Here is a 13,621-nt window from a genome sequence, read left to right as displayed (position 1 = left end):
GCTTACTATGGACCCTGCACTGTACTAAGCGCTGGGGTAGATACAAGATCATCGGATCCCACGTGGGGCTCACGGTCTGAGTAGGAGGGAGAGCACAGGTTGAATCCCCACTGCGCAGATGAGGAAACTGAGGCCCAGGGAAGTGAAGTGACTTGCCCAAGGTCATGCCGCAGGCATGTGGCAGAACCGGATGAGAACCCAGTTCCTCTGACGTCCGGGCCCGTGTCAATCAAGTCCACTAGACTATGAGTCAATCAATCAATCAATCGTATTTATGGAGCATTTACTGTGTGCAGAGCACTGTACTAAGTGCTTGGGAAGTACAAGTTGGCAACATATAGAGACAGTCCCTACCCAACAGCGGGCTCACAGTCTAAAAGGGGGAGACAGAGAACAAAACCAAACATATTAACAAAATGAAATAAATAGAATAGATATGTACAAGTAAAATAAATAGAGTAATAAATATGTACAAACATATATGCATATATACAGGTGCTGTGGGGAAGGGAAGGATCACTCAATCCAGGGTATTTATTGGGAGGCCTCAGGACCCCCTCCTCTAGATTGTAAGCTCCTGATGGGCAGGGAATGGGTCTGCTAATTCTACTAGAGGGTGGCCTCCCAAGTGCAATAGTACAGTGCTCTGCACATAGTAAGCGCTCAGTAAATACCATTGATTGAGTGATTGATTGTTGGCTTGCAGCGCAACCCAGAGAGACCACCAAGTCACTTGAATCAATCAACAAACAGTATTTATTGAGCGCTTACTAAGTGCGGAGCACTGCACTAAGCATTTGGGAGAGCACGATATAATAATAATAATAATAATAATAATAATGGCATTTATTAAGCGCTTACTATGTGCCAAGCACTGTTCTAAGCGCTGGGTACAACAGAACTAGCAGACACGTTCCCTGCCGATATTGAGCTTACAGTCTAGAAGGAGGGGTATTTATTGGGTGCTTTCTTGGTGCAAAGCACTGAATTGGGGGAATATAATACAGTCCCCATATTGTGAGGGATTATAATAATAGCAGCAATGATATCGATACTAATAAATATGTACTTGAAAATCCCCTTCGGCATTGTGAAGTGGATTTACGTCTTTCAAAAGGCCCGGCCCTGTTTGAACTTGGGAGAATATAATACAGTCCCTGTGTTGTGAGGGATTATAATAATAGCAGCAATGATAACGATACTAATAAATATGGACTTGAAAATCCCCTTCGGCATTGGGAAGTTGATTTACGTCATTCAAAAGGCCCGGCCCTGTTTGGAAAACTTTCCTGGAGATTCTTCTCTGGGCAGAGGATGGGAGGGAACAGCTGATGCTAAGAACTGACTCATGAGCCTTCTCATCTTTTTCATTCATTCGATCGTATTTATTGAGCGCTTCCTGTGTGCAGAGCACTGTACTCAGCGCTTAGCACTGTATCTTATCTGTTTTCTTCTTTTTCTTACGGTATTTGTTAAGTACCCACTGTGTGTGCCAGGAACTGGGGTAGATCCGAGCAGCGTGGCTCGGTGGAAAGAGCCCGGGCTTTGGAGTCAGAGGTCATGGGTTCAAATCCTGGCCCCGCCACTTGTCAGCTGTGGGACTTCGGGCAAGTCGCTTCACTTCTCTGGGCCTCAGCGACCTCATCTGTAAAATGGGGATTAAAACCGTGAGCCCCCCGTGGGACAACCCGATCACCTTGTAACCTCCCCAGCGCTTAGAACAGTGCTTTGCACATAGTAAGCGCTTAATAAATGTCATTATTTCTAGACTGTGAGCCCGCTGTTGGGTAGGGACCGTCTTTATATGTTGCCAACTTGTACTTCCCAAGCACTTGGTACAGTGCTCTGCACACAGTAAGCGCTCAATAAATATGATTGATTGATTGATTGATTATAGTGCTCTGCACACAGGAAGCGCTCAATAAATATGATTGATTGATTGATTGATTACAGTGCTCTGCACACAGGAAGCGCTCAATAAATACGGTTGAATGAATGAATACGAGCGAATCGGGTTGGACACGGTCCCTGTCCCACAAGGGCTTACAGTCTTAATCCCCATTTTACAGATGAGGGAACTGAGGCCCGGTGAAGTGACCTGCCCAAGGTCACACGGCAAGCAAAGAAGCAGCGTGACCTAGTGGAAATCAATCAATCGTATTTATTGAGCGCTTACTGTGTGCAGAGCACTGGACTAAGCGCTTAAAAGAACACAGGCCTGAGAGACAGAGGATCTGGGTTCAAATCCCAGCTCTGCCACTTGTCTGCTGTGTGGCCTTGGGCGAGCCCCTGTTTCTTCATCTAGAAAATGGGACCTCCCTACCTCTTCTCCCTCCTACTTGGACTCTGAGTCCAGTGTGGGACAGGGACTGTGTACTTAACAAGTACCAAAATTATTATAATCATAACAAATACCTTAATGATTAAATGGGAGAGCTGGGATTAGAACCCAGGTCCTCTAGACTGTTATCTCGTTGTGGGCAGGGAATGTGTCCGTTGATTGCTCTATTGTCCTCTCCCCTCCCCACAGCACCTGTATATATGTTTGTACAGATTTATTACTCTATTTATTTTACTTGTACATATTTACTATCTTATTTACTTTGTTAATGATGTGCACAGAGCTTTAATTCTATTTTTTCTGACTACTTTGACGCCTACGTATTTGGTTTTGTTGTCTGTCTCCCCCCTTCTAGACTGTGAGCCCGTTCTGGGGTAGGGGACCGTCTCTATATGTTGCCAACTTGTACCTCCCAAGCGCTTAGTACAGTGCTCTGCACACAGTAAGAGGCTCCTTGAGATCCGTTGGATTCTTTCAAACACATGGCCCAGTGCACTGGATACCGTAGGTGCTCAGTACATGTTATTAATTGACGATGATGAGCAATCAATCAATCAATGGTATTTATTGAGTACTTCCTATGTGCAGAGCGCTGTACTAAGTGCTTGGGCCAGTCCCCTTCCTTCCTCTCCCCCTCGTCCCCCTCTCCGTCCCCCCATCTCACCTCCTTCCCTTCCCCACAGCACCTGTATATATGTTTGTACATATTTATTACTCTATTTATTTATTTTACTTGTACATATCTATTCTATTTATTTTATTTTGTTAGTATGTTTGGTTTTGTTCTCCGTCTCCCCCTTTTAGACTGTGAGCCCACTGTTGGGTAGGGACTGTCTCTATATGTTGCCAACTTGTACTTCCCAAGCGCTTAGTACAGTGCTCTGCACACAGTAAGCGCTCAATAAATCCGATTGATTGCTTGATTGATTGATTCACTACAACAGAGTTAGCAAAAGTGTTACCCGCCCACGACGAGCTTACAGTCCAGTGGGGGAGACAGACATTAATAGGAATAAATCACGGATCTGTCCGTAAGGGCTGTGGGGCTGAGAGTTTACTTGTACATATTTATTCTATTTATTTTATTGTGTTAATATGTTTTGTTTTGTTGTCTGTCTCCCCCTTCAAGACTGTGAACCCGCTGTTGGGTAGGGACCGTCTCTAGATGTTGCCAACTTCTACTTCCCAAGCGCTTAGTACAGTGCTCTGCACACAGTAAGCGCTCAATAAATACGATTGAATGAATAAATACAGTTGAATGAATGAATACAGTAAGCGCTCAATAAATAAAGAGAAGCAGCGTGGCTCAGTGGAAAGAGCCCGGGCTTTGGAGTCAGAGGTCATGGGTTCGAATCTCGGCTCCGCCACATGTCTGCTGGGTGACCTTGGGCAAGCCACTTCACTTCTCTGAGCCTCAGTTACCTCATCTGTAAAATGGGGATTAAGACTGTGAGCCCCACGTGGGACAACCTGATCACTTTGTATCCCCCCCAGCGCTTAGAACAGTGCTTTGCACATAGTAAGCGCTTAACAGATGCCAACATTATTATTATTATTATTAATAAATACGGCTGAATGAATTCTGACAGTCCACATTCCCTAGTTGTGAACTGCGAGTGTTTTTAAGGCGCTTTTTTTCGGAATGCATTTCTTTCTGTGAGCCCACTGTTGGGTAGGGACTGTCTCTATGTGTTGCCAATTTGTACTTCCCAAGCGCTTAGTACAGTGCTCTGCACATAGTAAGCGCCCAATAAATACGATTGATTGATTGATTGATTTCGGGCGAGTGAAATGGGCTGAATGAAGAAGCACGCTCTCCGCCTTTATTTGGGGAAATAATACCCAGACTTTATTCAATCCACCCGACAATATGTGATCCCGGGAAGGAAGGCCGAGGCAGGGAAGCCTCCGCTGACCTTTCCGGAGCAGACGGCGGAGGCCAAGGTTAGGGTCGGATGCCGCTTGTCTGGTCTCCGGCCTGCTAGGCGGTCCGGACGTGGGGGCCGGGAGACCCCGGACGTGGGGAGGCCCTGGGAATTCATCGGAAGCATCTCCGCACACTGGTTCAGAAGACGAGTCTGTGTGGAGGCGATTCCGCCGGATTCCCAGGGGTGCGAGGGCCGGGGGCTCGTTCACTTGGTCAGATTCTTCACGTTCTGCAGCTCCTCAATGGGCCGCCACTGCTGGTTTATTGACAGCAACTGCGGAACAGAGAGACAAAAAAATCTCAGGAACCGCAGCCCTGGGGAACATATCCCGCTAGATCCTAAGCTCCCTAACCTCCTTATGTCCGCACCTGCCATTTATTTATTTCAATGAATATCCATCTCCCCCTTTAGACTGCAAACTCGATGTGGGCAGGGAACATGTCTCCTTTACGGTTATACTTTATTCTCCCAAGTGCTTAGTACAGTGCTCTGCACACAGTAAGCGCTCAATTGACTGATTGATTGAGGGCAGGAATCGTGTTTATTAACATTATTATTCCTAAGCTCCCTAACCTCCTTATGTCCGCACCTGCCATTTATTTATTTCAATGAATGTCCGTCTACCCCTCTAGACTGCAAGCCCGATGTGGGCAGGGAACGTGTCTCCTTTACGGTTATACTGTATTCTCCCAAGTGCTTAGTACAGTGTTCTGCATACAGTAAGCACTCAATTGACTGATTGAGGGCAGGAATCGTGTTTATTAACATTATTATTCCTAAGCTCCCTGACCTCCTTATGTCCGCACCTGCCATTTATTTATTTCAATGAATGTCCACCTCCCCCTCTAGACTGCAAACTCAATGTGGGCAGGGAACGTGTCTCCTTTATGGTTATACTGTATTCTCCCAAGCGCTTAGTACAGTGCTCCGCACACAGTAAGCACTCAATTGACTGATTGAGGGCAGGAATTGCGTTTACTAACGTTATCGTTCCTAAGCTCCCTAACCTGCTTATGTCCGCACCTGCCATTTATTTATTTCAATGAATATCCATCTCCCCCTCTAGACTGCAAACTCGATGTGGGCAGGGAACGCATCTCCTTTCTGGTTATACTGTATTCTCCCAAGCGCTTAGTACAGTGCTCCGCACACAGTAAGCACTCAATTGACTGAGGGCAGGAATCGCGTTTACTAACGATATTATTCCTAAGCTCCCTAACCTCCTTATGTCTGTACCTGCCATTTATTTATTTCAATGAATGTCCGTCTCCCCCTCTAGACTGCAAACTCGATGTGGGCAGGGAATGTGTACCCTTTACGGTTATACTGTATTCTCCCAAGCACTTAGTACACTGCTCCGCACACAGTAAGCGCTCGATTGACTGATTGATTGAGGGCAGGAATCGTGTTTACTAACATTATTATTCCTAAGCTCCCTAACCTCCTTATGTCTGTACCTGCCATTTATTTATTTCAATGAATGTCCGTCTCCCCCTCTAGACTGCAAACTCGATGTGGGCAATCAATCAATCAATCAATCGTATTTATTGAGCGCTTACTGTGTGCAGAGCACTGTACTAAGCGCTTGGGAAGTACAAGTTGGCAACATGTAGAGACGGTCCCTACCCAACAGTGGGCTTACAGCCTAAAAGGGGGAGACAGAGAACAAAACCAAACATACTAACAAAATAAAATAGAATAGATATGCACAAGTAAAATAAATAAATAAACAAGATATATATATACTATACTAATAATAATATATTATTATTATTATATTATAATATACAATACATACAATATATAATATAGTGTAATAATATAATATGATATAGCAATATAATATAATACAATATAACATAAAATATAATGTAATGCAATATAAAATAATAATATAATATAATATAATATAATATAATATAATATAATATAATATAATATAATATAATATAATATAATATAATATAATAATTTAGTATAATAGAATAATAATTTAATATAATATAATATAACATAATATAATACAATATAATATAATACAATGCAATACAATATATAATACAATGTAATATAATATAATGCAAAATATAATATAAAATAATATAATATAATATAATATAATATAATATAATGCAATAAAATATAACATAATATAATGTAATATAATACAATATAATATAATACTACATAATATAATACAATATAATAAAATATATAATATATAATATGATATAATATGATAATGTAATATGATATAATATAATGTAATTCTATGTAATACTATAATATATGATATATTAAATTATAATATAATACTATATAATATAATATAATACAATATAATATAATATAACATAATATAATATAATATGATATAATATAATATAATATAATAGTATAATATAGTATAATATGTTATTAAAGTAATATACTGTGCCAGCGCTTAGTATAATAATGATGGCATTTATTAAGCGCTTACGATGTGTAGAGCACTGTACTAAGCGCTTAGTACGGTGCCTGGGCCATACTGAGCGCTTAACAAATACCATAAAATAAAAAAAAGCGATTGTTTCCTCCCCTCTTTGTCCCGGGTTCCGACAGGGGTTATAAAGATGCAACTGCCAGTCTATGTGCCGGAGGGGCGGAGGTGGGCCCGCTACCTTTTGAGGCTGAGTAGGATCCACGTTCTCCCACGGCTCTGGATTTTTGGACCTGTTGAGGCTGAAGACCAAGATGGCAGTCATTCATTCAGTCGCATTTATTGAGCGCTTACTGTGTGCGGACCACTGGACTAAGCGCTTGGGAAGTCCAAGTTGGCAACATAGAGAGACGGTCCCTACCCAACGGCGGGCTCACAGTCTAGAAGGGGCATCTGTGAGGAACGACTCTAAGCAGTCACAGTAGTCCCCTAGAAGTGGCGTTCCTCAGTTTCCCATTCCCCGCTCTCGTTGTTGGCAGGAAACGTTTCTATCAACTGTTATATTGGACTCTCCCAGGCTCTTAATGCAGTACTTGTACTTCCCAAGCGCTCAGTACAGAGTTCTGCACACAGTAAGCGCTCAATAAATACAATTGAATGAACGAATGAAAGAGCTCAATAAGTACCACTGCACACAGTAAGAGCTCAACAAATACCATCAATTGTAGGCTTGTGTTTAGACTGTAAACTTGTCATTGGGTATCTACCAACTCTGTTGCACTGTAATCAATCAATCAGTCAATCGTATTTATTGAATGCTTACTGTGTGCAGAGCACTGTACTAAGCGCTTGGGAAGTACAAGTTGGCAACATACTGTACTCTCTCATCTTCTTCGTACAGTGCTCTGCCCGCACTGAGCCCCCTCCTTCCTCTCCCCCTCCTCATCCCCCCCACCTTACCTCCTTCCCCTCCCCACAGCACCTGTATATATGTTTGTACATGAGAAGCAGCGCGGCTCAGTGGAAAGAGCCCGGGCTTTGGAGTCAGGGGTCATGGGTTCAAATCCCGGCTCCACCAATTGTCAGCTGGGTGACTTTGGGCAAGTCACTTCACTTCTCTGGGCCTCAGTTCCCTCATCTGTAAAATGGGGATGAAGACTGTGAGCCCCCCGGGGAACAACCCGATCACCTTGTAACCTCCCCAGCGCTTAGAACAGTGCTTTGCACATAGTAAGCGCTTAATAAATGCTATTATTATTATTATTATTATTATTATTATTATTATTATTGTACTTCCCAAGCACTTAGTACAGTGCTCTGCACACAGTAAGTGCTCAATAAATACGATTGAATGAATGAATGAATGTTGCCAACTTGTACTTCCCAAGCGCTTAGTCCAGTGCTCTGCACACAGTAAGCGCTCAATAAATACAATTGAATGAACGAATGAAAGAGCTCAATAAATACCACTGATTGTAAGCGCAAGCCTAGACTGTAAGCCTGCTGTGGGCGGGGAACATGTCTACCGATTCTGTTGTATCGTACTCTCCCAAACGCTTGGTACGGTGCTCTGCGCACAGTAAGTGCTCGACGCGTACCACTGATTTGATTGTATTCTTATGTTGTACTCTCCCAAACGCTTAGTTCAGTACTCTGCACACAGTAAGTGCTCAATAAGTACCACAGACTGATCGACTGTATTGTTATGTTGTACCCTCCCAAACATTTAGTGCGGTGCTCTGCTCACAGTGAGCGCTCGATAAATACCACTGATTGATTGCCCTGTTATGTTGTGCCCTCCCCCAACCCCACCAAACTCCAGCAGCCCTGAATCAATCAATCAATCAATCAATGGTATTTACTGAACGTTTATTGTGTGCACTGTACTGAGTGGGAGAGTCTGTTACAACAGAATCAGCGGATGTGTTTCCTGCCCATAAAATAAGTTTACGGTCTAGAGGGGGAAACAGACATTAATGGAAATAAATAAACAAACAAACAAACAAATAAATAAATAAATAAATAATAAATAATAAATGATAAATAATAATAAATAAATAAATAAATAAATAAATAATGATAAATGATAAATAATAAATAAATAAATAAATGACAGATATGGATGTAAGTGCTATAATAATAATAGTGATGGCATTTGTTAAGCGTTTACTATGTGCAAAGCACTGTTCTAAGCGCTGGGGGGGGATACAAGGTGATCAGGTTGTCCCACGTGGGGCTCACAGTCATCACCCCCATTTTACGGAAGAGGGAACTGAGGCTCAGAGAAGTTAAGTGACTTGCCCAGGGTCACACAGCAGACATGTGGCAGAGGCGGGAGCTGGTGGGTAGGGGGATGAATAAAGGGAGCAAGTCAGGGCGACGCAGAAGGGAGAGGGAGAAGGAGGAATGAAAGCTTAGGCAGGGAAGGCCTCTTGGAGGAGATGGGCCCTCGGGAAGACTTTGAAGGAGAGGAGAGTTATTGCTGTCTGGGTACCCCTTAAATCCACTGAGACTCACCCCACTGAAAGATTTATCTTATTGAAAGCCCATCTCCTCCAAGAGGCCTTCCCTGACTAAGCCCCCCTTTCCTCTTCTCCTACTCCCTCCGTTTCGCCCTGACTCACTCATCCCAGCCCCCCCGCACTTACGTCCCTATCCGTAATTTATTTCTATTAACGCCTGTCTCCCCCTCTTGACTGCAAGCTCGCTGTGGGCAGGGAACGCGTCTGTGTATTGTTACACGTCCCCTCCCAAGTGCTCAGTACAGCGCTCTGCCCGCAGTAAGCGCTCAACAAAGATGATGGAACGAACCATATGATTCATTCTGTCGGATTTATTGAGCGCTTACTGCGGGCAGAGCGCTTGGGAAGTCCAAGTCGGTGACATATACAGACGATCCCTACGCAACAACGGGCTCACAGTCTAGAAGGGGGAGACGGACGACAAAACACGTAGACGGGTGTCAAAACCGTGAGAATCTACACCCCACAGCATGCGGGTGTCTATCCCTACACCCTTCCGCTTCCCAAAACTGTCCATTTCCCCCTCTTGACTGCAAGCTCGTTGTGGGCAGGGAATACGTCCGCTAATTCCATCCGATCGTCCTCTCCCAAGCGCTGGTTTAGTGGTGGGCACCCAATAAGCGCTCAGTAAATACCACCAGCCGACGGATCCGTCGACGGATCGACTGCCAGGCAGCTCCGGTCTCCCGGCAGGTCCTCCCCCAGATCCCGGGGCCCTCTACTCACATGACGTCCGTCTTGAAGAGCGAGTACACGGACGCTGAGACGGCTCCCAGCCCGGCCAGGCTGACGAAGGTGACCAGAGGGATGAGCTGAGAAGAAGCCAACGCACGGATGGATGGAGGGGGTCAGGTGCCGGGTCAAAGGTCAGGTGGCCCCCAGGGGAGTTGGGGTGGGGAGGAGGTAGGGACAGCAGAGGGAGAAGATTGAGGACACTGTGAGCCCATTGTTAGGTAGGGACCGTCTCTATACGTTGCCGATTTGTGCTCCCCAAGTGCTTAGTAATATATAATATGATGGCATTTATTAAGCGCTTACTACATGCACAGCACTGCTCTAAGCGCTGGGTAGTGCTCTGCACACAGAAAGCGCTCGATAAATACGATTGAATGAATGAATGAAATAATGAGGGGGACAGGAGGGGAGAAGGAAGGGGTAGCGGTAGGAAAGAGACTGGGGGAGAAGGAAGTGGGGAGGAAGAGGGAAGGGAAGTTGGGGAAGACGATGGGAAGGAGGAAGTGGGGGAAAGGAGGTGGGGTAGCAGGGGAAGAGATGGGGGAAGGAGGAAGTGTGGGGAAGGGGCTGGGGAAGGGATTGGGAGAAAAGGAGGTGGGGGGAAGAGGGAAGGGAGGTTGGGGAAGACGATGGTGGGAGGAAGTGGGGGAAAGGAGGTGGGGTAGCAGGGGAAGAGATGGGGGAAGGAGGAAGTGTGGGGAAGGGGCTGGAGAAGGGATTGGGAGAGAAGGAGGTGGGGGAAGGAGGGAAGGGAAGTTGGGGAAGACGATGGGAAGGAGGAAGTGGGGGAAAGGAGGTGGGGTAGCAGGGGAAGAGATGGGGAAGGAGGAAGCGTGGGGAAGGGGCTGCGGAGGGGATTGGGAGAGAAGGAGGTGGGGGAAGGAGGGAAGAGAAGTTGGGGGAGACGATGGGAAGGAGGAAGTGGGGGAAAGGAGGTGGGGTAGCAGGGGAAGAGATGGGGGAAGGAGGAAGTGTGGGGAAGGGGCTGCGGAGGGGATTGGGAGAGAAGGAGGTGGGGGGAAGAGGGAAGGGAAGTTGGGGAAGATGATGGTAGGAGGAAGTGGGGGAGAGGAGGTGGGGTAGCAGGGGAAGAGATGGGGGAAGGAGGAAGTGTGGGGAAGGGGCTGCGGAGGGGATTGGGAGAGAAGGAGGTGGGGGAAGGAGGGAAGGGAAGTTGGGGGAGACGATGGGAAGGAGGAAGTGGGGGAAAGGAGGTGGGGTAGCAGGGGAAGAGATGGGGGAAGGAGGAAGTGTGGGGAAGGGGCTGCGGAGGGGATTGGGAGAGAAGGAGGTGGGGGAAGGAGGAAGTGGGGGAAAGGAGGTGGGGTAGCAAGGGAAGAGATGGGGGAAGGAGGAAGTGTGGGGAAGGGGCTGGGGAGGGGACTGGGAGAGAAGGAGGTGGGGGGAGGAGGGAAGGGAAGTTGGGGAAGACGATGGGAAGGAGGAAGCGGGGGAAAGGAGGTGGGGTAGCAAGGGAAGAGATGGGGGAAGGAGGAAGCGTGGGGAAGGGGCTGGGGAGAGGATTGGGAAAGAAGGAGGTGGGGGAAGGAGGGAAGGGAAGTTGGGGGAGATGATGGGAAGGAGGAAGTGGGGGAAAGGAGGTGGGGTAGCAGGGGAAGAGATGGGGGAAGGAGGAAGTGTGGGGAAGGGGCTGGAGAAGGGATTGGGAGAGAAGGAGGTGGGGGGGAGGAGCAGTGGAGAAGGGAGAAGGAGGAAGTTTGTTCATTCATTCCGTCATTCAGTTGTATTTATTGAGCACTTACTGTGTGCAGAGCACTGTACTAAGTGCTTCGGAGAGGACATATAGCAATAAATAGACATATTCCCTACCCACAACGAGCTGACAGTTTAGAGGGGGAGACAGACATTATTAATAGGAACAAATAAGGAAGTGGTGGGGGAGCAGGGGAAGAGATGGGGAAGGAGGAAGTTGGGGGGAAGGGGCTAGGGGCTGTGGGGGAGAAGGAGGTGAAAGGAGGTAGGCGTAGCAGGGGAGAAGACAGTAATAATGATGATGGTATTTGTTAAGCGCTTACTATGTGCAAAGCACTGTTCTAAGCGCTGGGGAGGTTACAAGGTCATCAGGTTGTCCCACGGGGGGCTCACAGTCTTCATCCCCGTTTTACAGATGAGATCACTGAGGCCCAGAGAAGTGACTTGCTCAAAGTCACACATCTGACAGCCGGCAGAGTCGGGATTTGAACCCATGACCTCTGACTCCAAAGTCCGGGCTCCTTCCACTGAGCCACGGGAGGAAGGGGCTGGTGGAGCAGGGGAAGAGATGGGGGGATGGAGGAAGTGGAGGGGGGAGATTGGGGGAGAAGGCGGTACAGGTAGCAGGGAAGAGAAGGAAATGGGGAGAAAATTGGGAGAGCAGTGGGGGGAGGCGGGGAAAGTGAGGTGTTGTGGGGAGTGGGGAGTCCCTCTTCCTCCTTTCCTCCCCCCAGCCCGCTCTAAGGACCAGAACGTGGGAAGGGGGCAGGGGGGAAGGGGAGGAGAAGGGGAGACTGCTGAGGATGCTGACCTCTTTCTTCTTCAGGAAGATTTCGAAGATGCCCATGGTGTCCGGCCTAGGAGGGGGCGAGCAGGCAGGGGAGACGCCGGACGGGACTGGTGAGGACCGGACCGCGGGACACCCGGGGATGGAGGGGCGGGGGGAGGGCCCGGGGGGAGGGACAGGGAGGGGCGGGGAGGGAGGGACGGACACAGGCAGAAGGGAGGAAGGAAAAGAGGGAGGAGGGAAGGGCAGGAGGGAGGAGGGAAGGGCAGGAGGGAGGGAGGAGGGAGGAGGGAGAGGCAGAAGGGGGGAGGGAGGGAGGGAGGAGGGGGGAAGGAGGGAGGAGGGAGACAGAAGGGAGGAAGGTGAGAGGGATGGAGGGGGGCAGAGGAGAGAGAGAGATGGAGGAGGAAGGTGGGAGGGAGGAAGGAGGGAGGACAGAGGGAAGGAGGGAGGAGGGAGAGACAGAAGGGAAGGAGGAGGGAGGAGAGGGGGAAGGAGGGAGGAGAGGGGGAAGGAGGGAGGAGAGAGGAGAGGAAGGAGGAGGGAGAGACAGAAGGGAGGGAGGAGAGAGGGAAGGAGGGAGGGAGGAAAGGCAGAAGGAATGGAGGAGGGAGGAGAGAGGGAAGGAGGGAGGAGAGAGGGAAGGAGGGAGGGAAGGATGGAGGAGGGAGAGAGGGAAGGAGGGAGGAGGGAGAGAGGGAAGGAGGGAGACACAGAAGGGAGGGAGGAGAGAGGGAAGGAGGGAGGGAGGAGAGGCAGAAGGAATGGAGGAGGGAGGAGAGGGAAGGAGGGAGGGAGGAGAGGCAGGGGGAATGGAGGAGGGAGGACAGAGGGAAGGAGGGAGGAGAGAGAAAAGGAGGGAGGAGGGAGAGGCAGAAGGGAGGGAGGAGGGAGGAGAGAGGGAAGGAGGGAGGAGGGAGAGAGGGAAGGAGGGAGGTGGGAGACACAGAAGGGAGGGAGGAGAGAGGGAAGGAATGGAGGAGGGAGGAGAGGGGGAAGGAGGGAGAAGGGATGGGAGGAGGGAGGAGGGAGATGCAGAAAGGAGGGAGGCGGGAGGAAGAGACAAGGGAGGGAGGAGAGAGGGGAGGAGGGAGAGGCAGAAGGGAGGGAGAGACAGAAGGGAGGAGGGAAAGAGGGAAGGAGGGAGAGACGGAAGGGAGGGAGGAGAGAGGGAAG

The 13,621-nt window shown here is 48.1% G+C and overlaps 1 protein-coding gene across 1 annotated transcript; it reads right to left on the bottom strand.

The window, feature by feature from the left end:
• Window positions 1-4,167: 4,167 nt before the first annotated feature.
• Window positions 4,168-12,537, bottom strand: LOC119946143 (normal mucosa of esophagus-specific gene 1 protein-like). Its single transcript, XM_038767574.1, has 4 exons — window positions 12,470-12,537; window positions 9,937-10,022; window positions 6,930-6,990; window positions 4,168-4,542 (listed from the first exon to the last, which is right to left on the bottom strand). The coding sequence occupies exons 1-4, from the start codon at window positions 12,503-12,505 to the stop codon at window positions 4,474-4,476; spliced, it is 252 nt and encodes an 83-aa protein (XP_038623502.1). The 5' UTR covers window positions 12,506-12,537; the 3' UTR covers window positions 4,168-4,473.
• Window positions 12,538-13,621: the final 1,084 nt, after the last annotated feature.

Source organism: Tachyglossus aculeatus, chromosome 26 (genome assembly GCF_015852505.1).
Source record: "Tachyglossus aculeatus isolate mTacAcu1 chromosome 26, mTacAcu1.pri, whole genome shotgun sequence".
Lineage (NCBI taxonomy): Eukaryota > Metazoa > Chordata > Mammalia > Monotremata > Tachyglossidae > Tachyglossus > Tachyglossus aculeatus.
This window is presented reverse-complemented; position numbering and strand designations above follow the sequence as displayed.

What these genes read in the sequence shown, in the direction of transcription:
- LOC119946143 (XM_038767574.1), bottom strand. Translation starts at nt 12,505, where the DNA reads ATGGGCATCTTCGAAATCTTCCTGAAGAAGAAAGAG. An exon ending in CTCTTCAAGACGGACGTCAT is followed by an intron (nt 6,991 to 9,936) that starts GTGAGTAGAGGG and finishes CTTGGTCTTCAG; the next exon opens with CCTCAACAGGTCCAAAAATC. An exon ending in ATCCTACTCAGCCTCAAAAG is followed by an intron (nt 4,543 to 6,929) that starts GTAGCGGGCCCA and finishes TCTGTTCCGCAG; the next exon opens with TTGCTGTCAATAAACCAGCA.